The sequence below is a fragment of the Onychostruthus taczanowskii genome, unplaced genomic scaffold (genome assembly GCF_017590055.1).
Source record: "Onychostruthus taczanowskii isolate IOZ18803 unplaced genomic scaffold, ASM1759005v1 scaffold529, whole genome shotgun sequence".
Classification (NCBI taxonomy): Eukaryota; Metazoa; Chordata; class Aves; order Passeriformes; family Passeridae; genus Onychostruthus; species Onychostruthus taczanowskii.
Window position 1 is genome coordinate 1 of NW_024502891.1, and position 15,531 is coordinate 15,531.

Consider the following 15,531-nt stretch of genomic DNA (forward strand, 5'->3'; position numbering starts at 1 on the left):
CTAGTGAACAGCAGCTCAGAAACCATTGTTTTCTCATGTTACCTGCCGGACTTGGGCCGCTTTCTGCTCCTTTCCTTCTGCTGTGCCAACGCCTCTGCTCTGCCAGGTCTGGTTCCTGCCTGGGGAGCAGCAGGCATCCTGCACATCCCTTTGTGCAGAGCTGATTTGGGTGGCCCAGTTTGTCATGGATACCCCATGCTGCACGAGGCATGTTTCCTGCAGGGACAGCAGCGTTTGGCCAGGCTCGGCTCGGTTCAGCCGGGCTCAGCAGGATGTGGCTCACAGATTTCCTGATGGCAGCCCCTAGGAATTCCACATGACACAAACTGCAGTCTCCAAAAAGCTTGTTGGTCTTGAAAGAAATAATTGTAACTCAACTCTCAGGACAGAAATGATGGCTCCTTTAGGATGAGAATACTTACATGTACAAGCAATTCCCTCATTTGCATTTCATTTTTATTTAACCCCCCCCCAAAATTCCACACTGTTTTTTCCCCGTACACAATTTGTACAAAGGACCTGGGCACAGCACACAGTCATGACTCAATCGAATAAATACATCCTGGTTTACATTTTAAAGGCTCTCGCTCTGGCACTGCCTGTTTGCAGGTCTGGACTGCCATGCTCAACTACTGTTATGGCCACATTCGAAAACAATGTATCAGATTTCTCAGAGAATTCCCAGTAAAACTCAGGTATAATCACTGAGCAGAAAATCCTTTGAGGTTCAGTTCCATCTTTCCACATTGGGGCACCCGGGTGGGGTTGGGGTTTTTTTTTTTTTTTTTTTTTCTTAATTAAAAAAAAAAAAAGGATAATAAAAAAACCCCAGGTTTGATATAAATATCTTGAAGTGCCATTCAAACTTTTAAACCCAAGAAGACCGTCCTGATTCCTGAGTCCAGTGGTCCATTCATACTGGTTTTGTTATCACGAAATCAACCAGGTTCTCCAAGAAACAGTAAATCATCGCGACTAAACCTCTGTCTCCTTGTTCTTTGCACTTGCACCCCATTGTAGGAAGCTCTGCAGCCTTTTTTTCCCATCCTGTATTAGAGAGAGGATGGATATTAAGGGCACACATTTGCACAAACAGTCTTTCTGGTTTTGTCTTTCAGATAAAAATGCCTGTAATAGAAATTCCATAACTAATATTGTCTCTCAAACTGTTCAAGAAAAGGGAAACTGGAGCTTGAATGTCCCTCTGAGAGATGTTGAATAAAATCTTCCTAATGAGTTTGCACATAGTAATAAAATACTGATTTTTTGGACCAAACAAAGTAGGTCTGTATGAGAACAGCTCAGAAGGTTTTCACGGCTCACGGTGATGAGGACTGAGCACAGGAGAACATTAAATATGAGGTGTTAGTCCCCTGAATTATTGCCCTGATGTAGCCAAACTTTTTTGCAAAGAGACATAAGAGTTTCTTCCCCTTGTTTTGGAGTCTCTGAGTCACCCTCTAAGTCATAATCTGCACTAGTGCAGACCAATCTGACATGGGTAAGTAACATATTCGGCTCCCGTGCTCCAAGCCACATGTCCCCGATGTAAATGGAAGTCAGGAACACAGAAACAGCTGTGGAAGAAAGATGAGAGGAAAATCAGAACAGATATTCTTCTATTTCCACACAGTGTTGCCAAGCCAAGCTACTCGGTACCTCCTGGACTAGGTTTTAAAAGAGTTCCCTAACTCTCTTCCTAGCTGGAAAATCTGGAGTGGCTTTGCCCATGCAAAGCCAACAATCCCATTCACAAGAAGGAACAAACCATTTTCCTGTTAAATAAAGCAGTTTGAAATCTGACCTGTCAGATGCTCTCACTGACCAGCAATAGGGATCAGCATCCAGGCCTGCATGGACTTGGTTTTTTTTGCAGGCTATTTTCCCTCTTGGAATTATATTCCTTCCATACCTTTTGTTCCATTTTAGTCCCTGAAAGGGAAGTTTCTTAGAGGGAGTGGGAGTGTTGTAGTGTCAGAAAACCTCCCAGTGTGACTATGCTCTGTGCTGCCTAATCCCCCAGTCCCTGCCCCCATCCCACCAAAGACACAGCTTCTGCTTTGGGAAGCCATGAGCCTGGGTGCATATGGGAGAACTGATTTAATGGATTAAAAAAGCCATGGAATTTCCTAGTTTCCCCCACCACTGTCTCATAACATGAGTGATAAGAGTCACCTCTCTTGTCCCCATCATCTTCCACCGTTGCTGATAGGCACAGAGATTTCACAAGCTCTTGGAAGGTGCTGGACACGCCCTGCTCCTCCATGAGCTGGAGCATGATGGAGCTGAGCCCACCCAGCTGCCTGGAGAGCCCAGCCGAGGTGCTGCTGGCCTGGCAGAGCCGGGTGTAAAGCTTGAAGAGGTTGTTCCTCAGCGTCTCGTCCCTGAGCATCTCCCGCACGGCCGCCGGGTGTGGCAGGACGCGGTTCCGCAGCCACCTCAGCACTGGGGACACGTCCTGCTCCCCGAGGGAGCTCTGCCCAGCCAGGGACCTCACCAGCCACTTAGTGACAACTTGAATGGATGCACAGGTGACAGGAACTGCCTCACCCCCAGGTGCACCGGCTCTGAGAGCCTCCCCTCCCTGTGCGGAGGGTGGTGCTGGGAAAACAGGGTCCCAATGGGCAAGTATGGAATACAGATGTTCTCTGCATTTCTCCAGCTCAGACACTTGCACGTCTGCAGCAGGGTCATCAGCTTCCACCTTGGTCCTTTTCCGAGTGTGACGACACACGTAAGATGAGCCTTGAGGTTTGTTCATGTCTTTAATATTTTCTGTAAGATAACCACCACCAAAACAAACATCAGATACTCCAAAGGATTTTCCTGGTACAAAATTGTGCAAGTATGGTGCTCTCCTGTGTTGATTCAGTCGTTACAATGGCAAGTACCAGCCTCGTTTAGCAGCCTCATGGAGCCTGCGCTGTTCAAAGGGGCTCTGGGAGCTCCCAGGGACTCCAGGCTGGAATCCTGTTCCAAACCGGATCGCCCAGCCTGGAGACGAGAGAAGCTCCTGAAGCCTGGAGCAACACAACCTACACATGCAGTAAGTTACAGGCATCACTCCAAAAACCCTCTTCAGGCCTTTCTGAGGAGTTTAAAGGGTGAAAAAACGGTAGAAAAGCTAAAGCTTTTAAAGAATCCCTTAAATACATGACACTTTCTCAACTGATACAGAACATTTTAAACAAACCTACAGAAGCTTTAACGTGCACCAAAAGCAGGTGCTGCTGAAGGAAACCAGCATTGTTTTAAGACCTCCCACTCCCAAGTTCCTTGCACTTTTTGTTCACAGAGACAACGAGAGAAGTCACACAAGTCCTGGCTTTTTTTCCTTTCTTCAAAACTGGTGACAACAAGAGTTCTAGCTTTTTTTCCTTTCTTCAAAACTGGTGACAACAAGAGATGCCAACTACTAACTTATGCCTGCTTTATTTATTTATTGTTTTTACTTACACATTGTTTTCAGATCCCCATCCATGCTCAGAATGATTTTAACTTTCGCTTGCTTTATTTATTTATTCTTTTTACTTACACATTGTTTTCAGATCCCCATCCATGCTCAGAATGATTCACACCTTTGAGCACAAAGCCTCCAGGCACTGCTTTTTCTTTCAAGATTTCATTAAAAAATACCCTTTTTCAAAGCTTGACTCAAAGCCTGATTTGCTACTAAGCTTCATTGTAAAGCTCCTTCCCTTCATAAACTGTGTTTTTCCAAAGCTTCCACATTGTGGTAAGGTTCAAAATCACCACAAGGAAGATCTGAAAAACACCTTTCCTTTTCCTTTCCTCCTCCCTCAAGGTACATCAGTCTGACAAAAGGTATTAGGACTACTTCCAGAGAAGTTTGCCTTACTTGAACTGCTGGTCTGTAACAGCTACAACAAAATATGCCTTCCTTGAACTATTTCAGCACTTACTGAGCAATTCTTTGTTTTGGTACTTCTGAGCCAGGGCCTGCAGGTCCTCCTGCAGCTGCAGGTCTTTGCTGACAAGGCTCCACTTGTGCAGCAGCAGCAGCAGCTCCCTGCTGGAGAGGACGCTGTCGTTGACCGTGAAACGCCTCATCTCCCTAAAAGCCTCCACAACAACAGCACGGTATTCCAGCACAGAGCTGAGGGTGCCAAACAACTCAGTCAGCTTGGCCACATCTACGTTAGTCCTGTCAAAAGAAAACACAAGTGCCATGCATGCTAATTCACCAGTACAGTTCCTAATCCCTACTGTCAGAATGGCCAGGAATTAGGGACGAAGGACTTGACAGGAACTGTGCATCACATTTTACTTTATTCCCCAGGTAGTCAAACACCTAAATTCTCCTGTCAAAGAAATCTCACCCAAATTCACTATTTCAACACACAAACTGAAGGTGAAAAAAGCCATCCATCTAGCAGAGATAAAGAAATCCTCCTGGCCTTAATAAAGTTCAAACTGGACAGAGGATGAAATGCAAACCAACTAAAACAAAAAACAAAACAGAGCACTTACCGAATATGTTTGATTAATGTGACCAAAACACATAGAAATTCATTTACAAGCTGAATAGGAAGAAGCTTCCTGTTCTCCTGGGATTGATTCTTGTTTTCTCTCTTGACTCCTGTATTTGTTAACCACAGAGTATGGACTAAGGAAGTAATTTTATTTATCACCTTGCTCTCCAGAAACCTGAAAGACAAAACAAAACAAACACAAACAAACAAACAAACAAACAAAAAAAAAACAACAAAAAAAAACTCATTTGAAAGGCAGATCCTCACCAGCAGCTGGTCCATCACCCACACGGGACCATAATCAAGGGCACTTTTGGGCACTCTATGTATGCAGAAGAGATTTTTTTTGTGAGGGAGAGGCAAGGGGAGGAGAAATGTTCTAGACGGCTCAAATCCATTACTACGCCACTTCCTGTGCAGCAGGCCCTGTGACGGAATGTGAACTGAGGGTGCTTGAAATTTAAAAGGTAGAGACACCACCACAAAGTCCCATTTCGCTTTTTCAGGTTTTCAAGGAAGCCATTTCCAAATCACAAAGCCCCCCACCATCATCCCTCCTACCACAACCTGAAAGCCTCTTGATTCTGCTTTCAAAGGCACAAGGGACACCTCAGAGTTCAGCAAGTTCCACCAGTACAGCCCTTGGTGCCCCTGTCTCCACGTCTGTCACCCTTGTTTCATCCTCAGCCACATAATTCTTCTACTGTGGACAGGAAAATTGTTCCCATTTCTCCTGTACTTCTATGGTTACCTTTTCTCCAAGCTGTGCAGGACCCATGTGAGGAGGCTGTCATCCTGTACCAGCTCATAGGCAGCTCAGGTGACACGGAAAATGTTCTAGACAGCTCAAATCTGTCTAGATTACTGTGCCACTTCCTGTACAGCAGGCCCTGTGACAGGATATGAACAGAGGGTGCTTGAAATTTAAAAGGTAGAGACACCATCACAAAGTGCCATTTCGCTTTTTCAGGTTTGGAAGCCATTTCCAAATCACAAAGCCCCCCACCATCATCCCTCCTACCACAACCTGAAAGCATCTTGATTCTGTTTTCAAAAGCACAAGGGACACCTCAGAGTTCAGCAAGTTCCACCAGTACAGCCCTTGGTGCCCCTGTCTCCATGTCTGTCACCCTTGTTTCATCCTGAGCTACATAATTCTTCTACTGTGGACAGGAAAATTGTTCCCATTTCTCCTGTACTTCTATGGTTACCTTTTCTCCAAGCTGTGCAGGACCCATGTGAGGAGGCTGTCATCCTGTACCAGCTCATAGGCAGCTCAGGTGACACGGGCAGCACTTTGTAATATCTCCAGAATACATCTCTGAAACAGAAAATGGAACTTATTCTTTTACAGTCAAGCTCTAATTATCTAACTTAAAATTAGCAATTTGGCTGCTATCTGATCAACTTCAAGGTAAAATGAACACCACCTGTTCTCAGCAACACTAGGGAAGGAAAGACATTCTCCCTTCAAAGCTTCATACCACAGGTGCTGCTCTTATAAGAAGTATTCAGGTAGCAAGACAATTTTATCTTTTTGTCCAAGGTTTTGATACCTGAAATACTCAAGAGTAGATGCTCCCAAACCTGAGAGCTCCTGGCACGTGAGTCTCCCTCCTGCTGAAGCACTGTTCAGGTAACAAATACACTGGTTGGGGAACAGAGACCCCAATAAAAGAAAAGGCCCCGACTGTAGGAGCAAAACCACGACACCCCCATGATCAGGCTCTAATTATCTAATTTAAAATTAGCAATTTGGCTGGTATCTGATCAACTTCAAGGTAAAATGAACACCACCTGTTCTCAGCAACACTAGGGAAGGAAAGACATTCTCCCTTCAAAGCTTCATACCACAGGTGCTGCTCTTATAAGAAGTATTCAGGTAGCAAGACAATTTTATCTTTTTGTCCAAGGTTTTGATACCTGAAATACTCAAGAGTAGATGCTCCCAAACCTGAGAGCTCCTGGCACGTGAGTCTCCCTCCTGCTGAAGCACTGTTCAGGTAACAAATACACTGGTTGGGGAACAGAGACCCCAATAAAAGAAAAGGCCCCGACTGTAGGAGCAAAACCACGACACCCCCATGAGGCTCCATGATGGCAGGCACCTGTTCCAGTTTCAGGGGATAAGGATGGGACTGCTTCAGACACAAGCAATTATTTGCCCCTCCACACATACAACAAAACCAACAAGGAACAGATTTTCAAGAGGGCAAAGGCAGAGTCAGCTGTTCCTTTCTGGTTTGTACTTGAGATTTTGAAGCCATGCAAGCCTCTGTGGTTTGGGGTTTTTTTGGAACTTCCTTTTACAATTCTTACCTGGGAGCCCTCGTCACACTGGGGAACAGAGACCCCAAAAAAAGAAAAGGCCCCAACTGTAGGAGCAAGACCACAACACCCACATGAGGCTCCATGATGGCAGTCACCTGTTCCAGTTTCAGGGGATAAGGATGGGACTGATTCAGACACAAGCAATTATTTCCCCCTCCACACATACACAAAACAAACAAGTTTTCCCCTTTCTCTGTCCGCTGGTTATAATAAGAGGAAACACAAAGCAGCAGAGGAGAAACAATGTGAGAGAGGATAAAAGCTTCTTTTAGCTGTCTCACCACATGCACGTAGGTGGATGAGCGAGGCAACATCTCTCTTACACACATCCATGATCTACAAGGTCTCATCTGCCAAACTGGCACTGGCTTACCTGGCTCTTCCCTCGGAAGCGAGCCCCTTCCAGATGGGAGCGGAAGGAAGCCAGGACAAAATACGCAGCCGCTCTCATGTTGGGGTCGTAGCTGCTCAGGGCAGCCCCTGTGAGGAGACATCAATCAGCTTCTGGGATAGGCCATACTGGTCAAATATAAATTCCATCAGGATTTCCATTCCTACACACAAAATTCCCAAGAATTTCTAAAACATACTTTCCCCTTCCTCTGTCCACTGGTTATAATAGGAGGAAACACAAAGCAGTAAAAGAGAAACAATGTGAGAGAGGATAAAAAGCTTATTTTAGCTGTCTCACCACATGCACATAGGTGCATGAGCAAGGCAACATCTCTCTTACACACATCCATGACCTACAAGGTCTCATCTGCCAAACTGGCAATGGCTTACCTGGCTCTTCTCTCGGAAGCGAGCCCCTTCCAGATGGGAGCGGAAGGAAGCCAGGACAAAATACGCAGCCGCTCTCATGTTGGGGTCGTAGCTGCTCAGGGCAGCCACTGTGAGACCCAGGGCATTGACTTCCACAAACTTGTGACATGCCACCACACACTCTGTGAGGGGGTGGGGGAAGAGAAGCAGATGAGTTAGCACTGACACGTCCAAGCGTGTGTGACAGCACCATATCCTTAACGTTTCTGGTCTTGAGCACCCATTTCTGCCTCTACCCCCACAGACTATGACCTCAGTGCATGAAGGCTCCTCCAGCTGACAAAGGGCTCCAGCAATTCACTCTGAACAGGAATTCTTTACCTGAGCTGAAATTCATGGGGCTGTTCTCATTCACGTGAGACAGGGATGATCCTGCCCACCAGGCCAGGCAAAATTAGGGGCAAATTCTGTAAAGACATCTTTGTATCTCACTGTTTCAGGGAAGCTGAGTACAAAGAACAAGAGGGAAAGTTCATCTCTCCAGAGCATTATAGGGCGCCTGAAAGATCAGCACTAAAAAGTTTCTGTAACAGAAAGGATGGGAGAATAACACATAAATAGCCCATAAACCACAGCAATTGTCCCTGTGCAGGCACAAGTGACTCTTGTGGTAAGGCATGCTCTGAGCCAAGTACTCAGCTGTACCCCTGAGCCCTTCTAGGTAAAACAAAGCCCAGCAATGACCAGAAATCAGCCCAAGAGAAAACAGGAAACACGCCCTTCGATGTAGCATTTAGCTTTCACAGTATTCTGCCATCAGGATTTGGAGTTTCTCCTTTAAGGGCTTGTGTTCTGTGTGTTTTGAAGGGTTGCTGCCACTTCTGCTCACTAATGGCTAGAAATTACTTGGTGTGAACCTTCCACCTTATCTCCATTACCAGGAATGGAGCACAGTGGCACCTCAGTGGTATTTTACCAGCTACAAATGTACCATAAGTTTAGCAATAATATTCATGTATTTTCTTGTCATTCACACTTAAGGTCAAGAGGAAGTTTCTAGAAACAAATATTCCTATTTAAGAAGGGGCTGCAATCTTACTGCCAAGTACCTACATTTGGTCCGCTGATTTCCTCTCCTATCACTGACCCCACAGACTACTGTGTATGTAAATACGTATATATATGTACACGTGTGTATATATGCATGTATGTATTTATGTATAAAACTACATTTTAAAAATCACAGATTATTTCTGTCCCTGTACCAGCACCTGGCCTATTTCTCTCATCTTTTTCTCTGCTACTAGAACTACTAAAACTCAATTTCATGCCTGGCAGTTTCTTACTGCCATCTCTGTTGGTTATGGGCCAGGCAAAGTAGGGTCTCCACTTCCCCACCAGCCACTGCCACTTGTCCCAGGGCCACCACTCTGCCCTCCTTCAGGCTGATGTGCACTAACCATTCACACAGTGGCAAAGTGCCACAGAATGAAACCCAAGATTCTCACTTCAGCAGTCCACAAGAAGATTTATTTGGAAAACTTTCCTTCACTGAAAACATGCAGTGGTAATATTTTCCATCCTTCTGCCCCTGGAGAATGTGTTCAATAACTGACATGAAATAACAAGCTCTTATTAGAAAAGCACCCCAATTTAATTCTATGTCTGACACACAGCTTATTTAAAGGACCTTGAGAACCAGGATGGAAAAGTTTTCCACAAGATGCTTATCAGAGCTAAAGATAGATAGACCTTGCTATCTGCCCAGCCCCAGACTTACTTTTTCCTCAGTGAGCACTAAACACCGTGCAAGAAGTCCATGTTTATGTATTCTGATGGCACTGTGCAGCCAGGACAAAGAGCAAATAAATAAAGAACTGTGAATTCCAAGAGCAGCTGACATGGTTTACAAGCACCATGGGACTGGGACTCATAAATCATTTGGGCCCTTTAAAAATGCCCCTCCTAGGACACAGACTCTCACTCTGTATGGAGAAGCTAAGAGGGCTATTTTCTCCTCTCCAGGTTCAGATTCAGAACAGCCACTGTCTTCACAGCTCCACAAGAACATGATGTACACAACTGCTTCCACCTTGGTGCTTCCCACATCAGCAGCCACCGACCAGCTGCACTGCTGCTGGGGTTGCAACAGACACTAAATCCCTCCCTCCACAGAGTGAGAGGTGCTGGCAGAGTGTCCTTTCTCCAGCTACCAGCACTAGGTTCCAAAGACACCAGCTGTCCATGCTCTTCCTCCCTGTGCACCTCAAAGGCCCAGCATTAACTGGATTGTCTAAGATCCCTCCAACTGCAAAATGTCAGATAGCTCTAGTACCTTTTCTCCTCAGAGGACTTACAGACAGTTCTTTTCCTGCTGCTGGGATTACACAGAGCAGTTCAAACCATAGCTAAGGACAGGCTAAGCACACCCAAACAGGTGCTGTACTTGCAGGAGTCTGGGTGAACAAAGGACTGAGTGTGATTTCACTGACAGACACTAACAGCCTGCCAATTGCTTCTAATATTACTGCTGTGGAAAGACAAATCTAGGTGTAACTACACAGTGCTTAACCATAACCAACACAGGGAGAGAGCTGGTTAGGAAATCCCTCAGGCTTCTTGTCTTCCTTTGGCCTCTGAGGGCTCTCTCCAGGGACAGTGTGTCCATGGAGCACAGCAGGGATGTGCACGTGCAAAGCCGAGTCATGCCAGACAACAAACATGCTGACATTTCAGAGCACGAGCCTATTTGTGAAACACACTGGCCTCATGCCCATCTGTCTGGTGGAAAATGAGTTGGCTGAAGTCTCCCTGTTCTGTAACAGGCCAGATCTCCAGCCAGTTCAGTCACAGCCCTCACAGTAGTTTGTTTCTTCCCTCTAAAGACAGGCACAACTTCCTTGCAGTATTAGCTCTCGGATCAGGGATAACTGCGCTCCAGGTGCAGCTCCTGCAGCAGAGCAACCTGACACTACATACCAAAGAGAAACACACACTTTACCTGGTCTGGTCAGTTCACTGAAGAGCTGAAGTAGAAAACAAGGATTGTAGAAGTCATCTAGGCTCTTCACTGTTTCATCTTTATACAGTGACTCTTGTATCCCCTGAAACCAAATCCAAACAAGTATTTGTAAGGAACAATAAGGAAGTATTTGTAAGGAACAACACCAATTTCAGGCTTGGTTTCCAATTTTCACAACCACCTCATCCCACTATAAACCACTTGATACTACACCTTGTAAAATACAATGCAACACAGGGTGAGACAAGTTTGTGTTTAAACCCGGCTTTCACTATGAGAGTACATCCACAACTATTTACCCTGACCAGCATCAACAGCTACAGAAGCCACAACCACCTCATCCCACCATAAAGCACATGATACTACACCTTGTAAAATACAATGCAACACAGGGTGAGACAAGTTTGTGTTTAAACCCGGCTTTCACTATGAGAGTACATCCACAACTATTTACCTTGACCAGCATCAGCTACAGAAGCAATCCAGCAAACTGTAAGAAAGGCTGGAGAGCCAGCGGATCCTTGGGCTGTCCAATCCTGGTCTCACATACATGACAACCTCTGTAACGCACTACCACCCCAGCTGACATGATGTGGCCCGTACCTTGCGATTACTTTGAAAAGTGCTCCTGAAGAACTAATTCCTCCTATGAATCAAAATTACTCTCCTGGTGGAAACAAACTGCCGTGTACTACAAATTTTCACAACCACCTCATCCCACTATAAACCACATGATACTACACCTTGTAAAATACAATGCAACACAGGGTGAGACAAGTTTGTGTTTAAACCCGGCTTTCACTATGAGAGTACATCCACAACTATTTACCCTGACCAGCATCAACAGCTACAGAAGTAATCCAGCAAACTGTAAGAAAGGCTGGAGAGCCAGCGGATCCTTGGGCTGTCCAATCCTGGTCTCACATACATGACAACCTCTGTAACGCACTACCACCCCAGCTGACATGATGTGGCCCGTACCTTGCGATTACTTTGAAAAGTGCTCCTGAAGAACTAATTCCTCCTATGAATCAAAATTACTCTCCTGGTGGAAACAAACTGCCGTGTGCTACATGGATGCAAGACATTAATGGTAGGGTAACCATGGATAGGTTGAACTGAAAGCACCTGTGATGGCAGCAGCCGGCGATGCTGAGGGAACGACAGAACCGTCTTCATCGTCTTCTCTCGATCCAGCAAACACAGAATCTCCTCCATGCTTGGCTGCTGCCACAAGGACTTCCCCAGACTCTTGCAAGTCTTGTGATGCTCCACAGCAGCTGGACCCCACAGGAGGATCCTTAAACATTGTTAAAGGTAAACACATTAGGCAACAGAGCCAAAAGCAATTACAGAGGAGATCAATTAGTACCAACATTTTTCCTCACTTGTAGTTAGTACCGTGTGGGACTTGAAACTATAACTCGTTTCACTGGCAACACCTTTTCCATCCATCCCAAAGCTTTTCAAATTTAGTCTGAGGGTGTCTCACTCACTCTGCCCTCCACTGTCCATCCAAGCCAGAATGTACCCTTTCAGAGGCACCTATGGATTTAAGCTGTAAGTGCAGGTAAGGATGACAGCAGCTGCATGAAAGGACAGGAATCCAGACCTGCCTCAGCTGCCTGAGCCAGTGCTCTTGCACTGCTGAAGCTATTTCTGCTCCTGCCTCCAAGACAGCAAAGTGCATGTGAGGAAGGCAGACCAAACCACAATTGTTGGCAACAGACTTTCATGTGGACTGCTTGGGCATAGGAAAGGGAAAAGTCCATTAGTGACTTGTGGTTCAGCCTCCCATCTGTGAGAAGACGCCTATAGTGATTCCCAATTATGGAGAGTGAGTGACTCCAGAAATGAGACATTCCCTCATCTAACCTACAGATACACAGAAGTCTGGGCTACATAAGAGAATTACATTAAGAATGGGAAATGTGTAGTACAAGTGTTTCCAAAAGGAACATCCATCTTTAGACAACACTGTCTCCTTCATTTAAAAATGAGACCCTGGAAAAATACCAGTTGTGAGACTACCTGTGTGTAGTTTGCCCAACAAAGTTAGGTGTTTAGCTTACCTGGAGTTTATAAGACTTTGGTTATTCTTCTCATACAACTGAAGCAACAGCAGTATCTTCTGATCTAAAACCCAAGATTGAACCACAAAGTTAGTGACCTGTGGACACAAGAACAAGATGCAGAAGGAAGTGCCTTTGCCAGGCTGACACTCACCTACGGTGCTCAGCGTGGCCCCATAGGCTCCCAGCAGCACTGGGAGGTGACTGCTCTCACACAGAGAGGGGCTGAGCTGCACAGCTGTCAGCAGAATGTCCACCAGCGCCTCTGGAACAAGCACAGTTTGAGCCCTGCAGCTCTCAGTCACACAGAGCACAAATTAACACCCCAAGACCTACTCCAAATGGATGCACACACAGCACTGGACATTTCACATCAGCATCTATCTCTAGAGATACCACAGCCCATTTCCCCAATACACTGAAGGTTGATTTTGATGCATTTAATTCAAGGTAACATCTTAAAACAGTATTTCCAAGCTGAATACAGAAGCCACTCGGCCAGGTGAGGTCCCCAGTGTGGAACACACTACTCTGCAGGAGTTTTCCATGTGTACACACCTGCTCCCTGGTTAAAGAGGAGTGCTGTGCCCTATCCTGCCACAGCTTCACTCCTTCCTCCCCCAGGAGGGCATCTGGAATGACCTCAGGAGTTGCACAGAGAAAGGCAGACATCCCAGCAACCTCCCCAAGGACTCCAGAATTCACTGCAAAAAACTGATGGAGAGAATATAATGCAAGAAAGACAAGATTAACTGTATTAAGTATGGAAAGATGATTAAAAAATACCTCTTGTCTGGGTGTTCATGCCATCTTCTTCTCTTGACCTCAGGATAGCTGACAAAAATAGAGAGTGCTGTGTGACCATCATGTGGAGTTTGGAGAGCTTGACTAAGCTCTGACTAAGTGAGGATTCTTTCTTGTACAGTAACTGGATGGCAATGTTCAGGACCTTCAGAAATGTTTCATCTCTGTAACGGTACCTTTGGGAGAAGGACCACAGAGAAGTCAGATCATAACCAGTCCCAAGGAAACCTGCTTGAAATTAAGAGTTGTTTAAGAAATGAGAACTTGGCAAAGAAAATGAACTTAGTAAAACGAAACCAAATTAAAATGAAAACACTTACTTGAGTCCTGTCTTCACAAGGCAGCACAAGTCATCTGGGTCCACTTCTTCAACCACACACTGTGTGCAGCAAGTAAGAAGAGATGCTGGTTTACATTTGGCACACGGAGCTTCTACAGCAATTTTTGTTCAAGGGACACACTAAGAACATGCAAGCCAAACACCCATGTGGGATGATCACAGGATAACAGGGAAAAAAGCTCTTGGACACAACAATCCTAATTCCTGGTGCAAAGGAAACTGCAAGTGTTTTGTTGGTCTGAGAGCAGGGGCCTCAAAGAGGATTCTTACAAGAAAGCCATCATCAAGAATGTAAAATTGCTTCATATAAAGGATTACCAGGACTCTGCAAAAGCTATTAGAAGTCCATGGAAACCAGAATCCATAAAACAGGAAATCAAGCCCGATCTGTATTTACAAAATCTACAACTGCCAAATCACACATTTGCATAGAGCCCCACTGTGGCAAAGCAGATAAGAAGTCTCACCAATAATTCCTCTAGCCTCAGCAGTATGGATGTCTCCACTTCTTGCTTGCTTTCATCTTTACTGCTGCTGTACATGGCAACTAACCCCTTTATGTAGGCTGACAAGAGATTTCTCCTCCAGGAATGCAGTTGCTTTGAGTTTTTAAGCACTGTGGATACGGCATCTGCCATGGCCCAACTGCAGAGACATAGCTGTTGATTTTTTTATTAATATTTTAAGTTGGTTTTGTATATGTCAAAGATGTTTTGCTGCCAAAGTGCAAAGCAAGGGATTCTCTGAAGAGAGGATGCTGCTACCGCTCCCATTCCTATCACAGTGCTTCCCAGGACAAACAGCCCTGAGGGAGGCACACACACACACACTGCCCACCTTTCTTCATTCCCTGCTCTCTCCAGAGCAGCAGGAAGGCAGTCCATTAGGTTGTGCAGCCTTTTGCTTTCCAAAGGTGGCAACAGCTTTGAAAGAATTTGCAGTTTGACAGTGGCCTCATGCGACGCCCCAGTGTCCTGAATCTCGGCACAGAGCTCCTTCCACAGGGCTTTCCTCAGGACAGGTGTGACAGCCGAGACAACTGTTGGGAGAGCAGAAGGCACAGGTTCCACCACCTGCAGGTGTTAAACAACAACACACTAATCCCAAATCACTTTCTAATCCAGGCCCAAACTACTCAAATTCTAGGAAATGATGCTACAGCAGCTGCTAGTCTGTTACAGAGAAATGATAATTCCTCTAGCCTCAGCAGCATGGATCTCTCCACTTCTTGCTTGCTTTCATCTTTACTGCTGCTGTACATGGCAACTAACCCCTTTATGCAGGCTGACAAGAGATTTCTCCTCCAGGAATGCAGCTCCTCTGAGTTTTTAAGCACTGTGGATATGGCATCTGCCACGGCCCAACTGCAGAGAGATAGTTGTTGATTTTTTTAAATTAATATTTTAAGTTGGTTTTGTATAATAGATTAAATGTGGTTCAAGGTCAGGCAGGATTTCAGTTGCCAGTGAAGAAGAAACAAAGCCAATCCTACACATGAACTAGCATCCAATTTATATTCTTCTGGAAGGATATTCCTCATGAAAGGCTGCAATATGAAATACATGCAATTTAAATTGCCATTTTTGATAAAACTTTCAAAATCAACTTTAAATCTCCTGTATCAACCTGTTTTAAAACAGGTTTAAACGTCACAGGACCTATGTGCACCTTAGTGATCTTACACTAACTGCCTCACAGAAACCAAAA

The 15,531-nt window shown here is 45.3% G+C and overlaps 1 protein-coding gene across 1 annotated transcript; it reads right to left on the reverse strand.

The window, feature by feature from the left end:
- Positions 1–784: 784 nt before the first annotated feature.
- LOC121342291 (nucleolar pre-ribosomal-associated protein 1-like) lies at positions 785–14,897 on the reverse strand (the record flags this gene model as incomplete). The annotated part of the gene is given in 17 exon segments (XM_041416591.1): positions 785–1,577; positions 2,176–2,775; positions 3,924–4,165; positions 4,492–4,668; positions 5,705–5,814; positions 6,813–6,830; positions 7,198–7,304; positions 7,415–7,433; positions 7,608–7,768; positions 10,588–10,690; positions 11,737–11,908; positions 12,681–12,744; positions 12,835–12,945; positions 13,467–13,660; positions 13,805–13,863; positions 14,292–14,469; positions 14,662–14,897. Coding segments are annotated over 17 exon segments (2,763 nt in total), but the record flags the coding sequence as incomplete, so codon positions are not given.
- Positions 14,898–15,531: the final 634 nt, after the last annotated feature.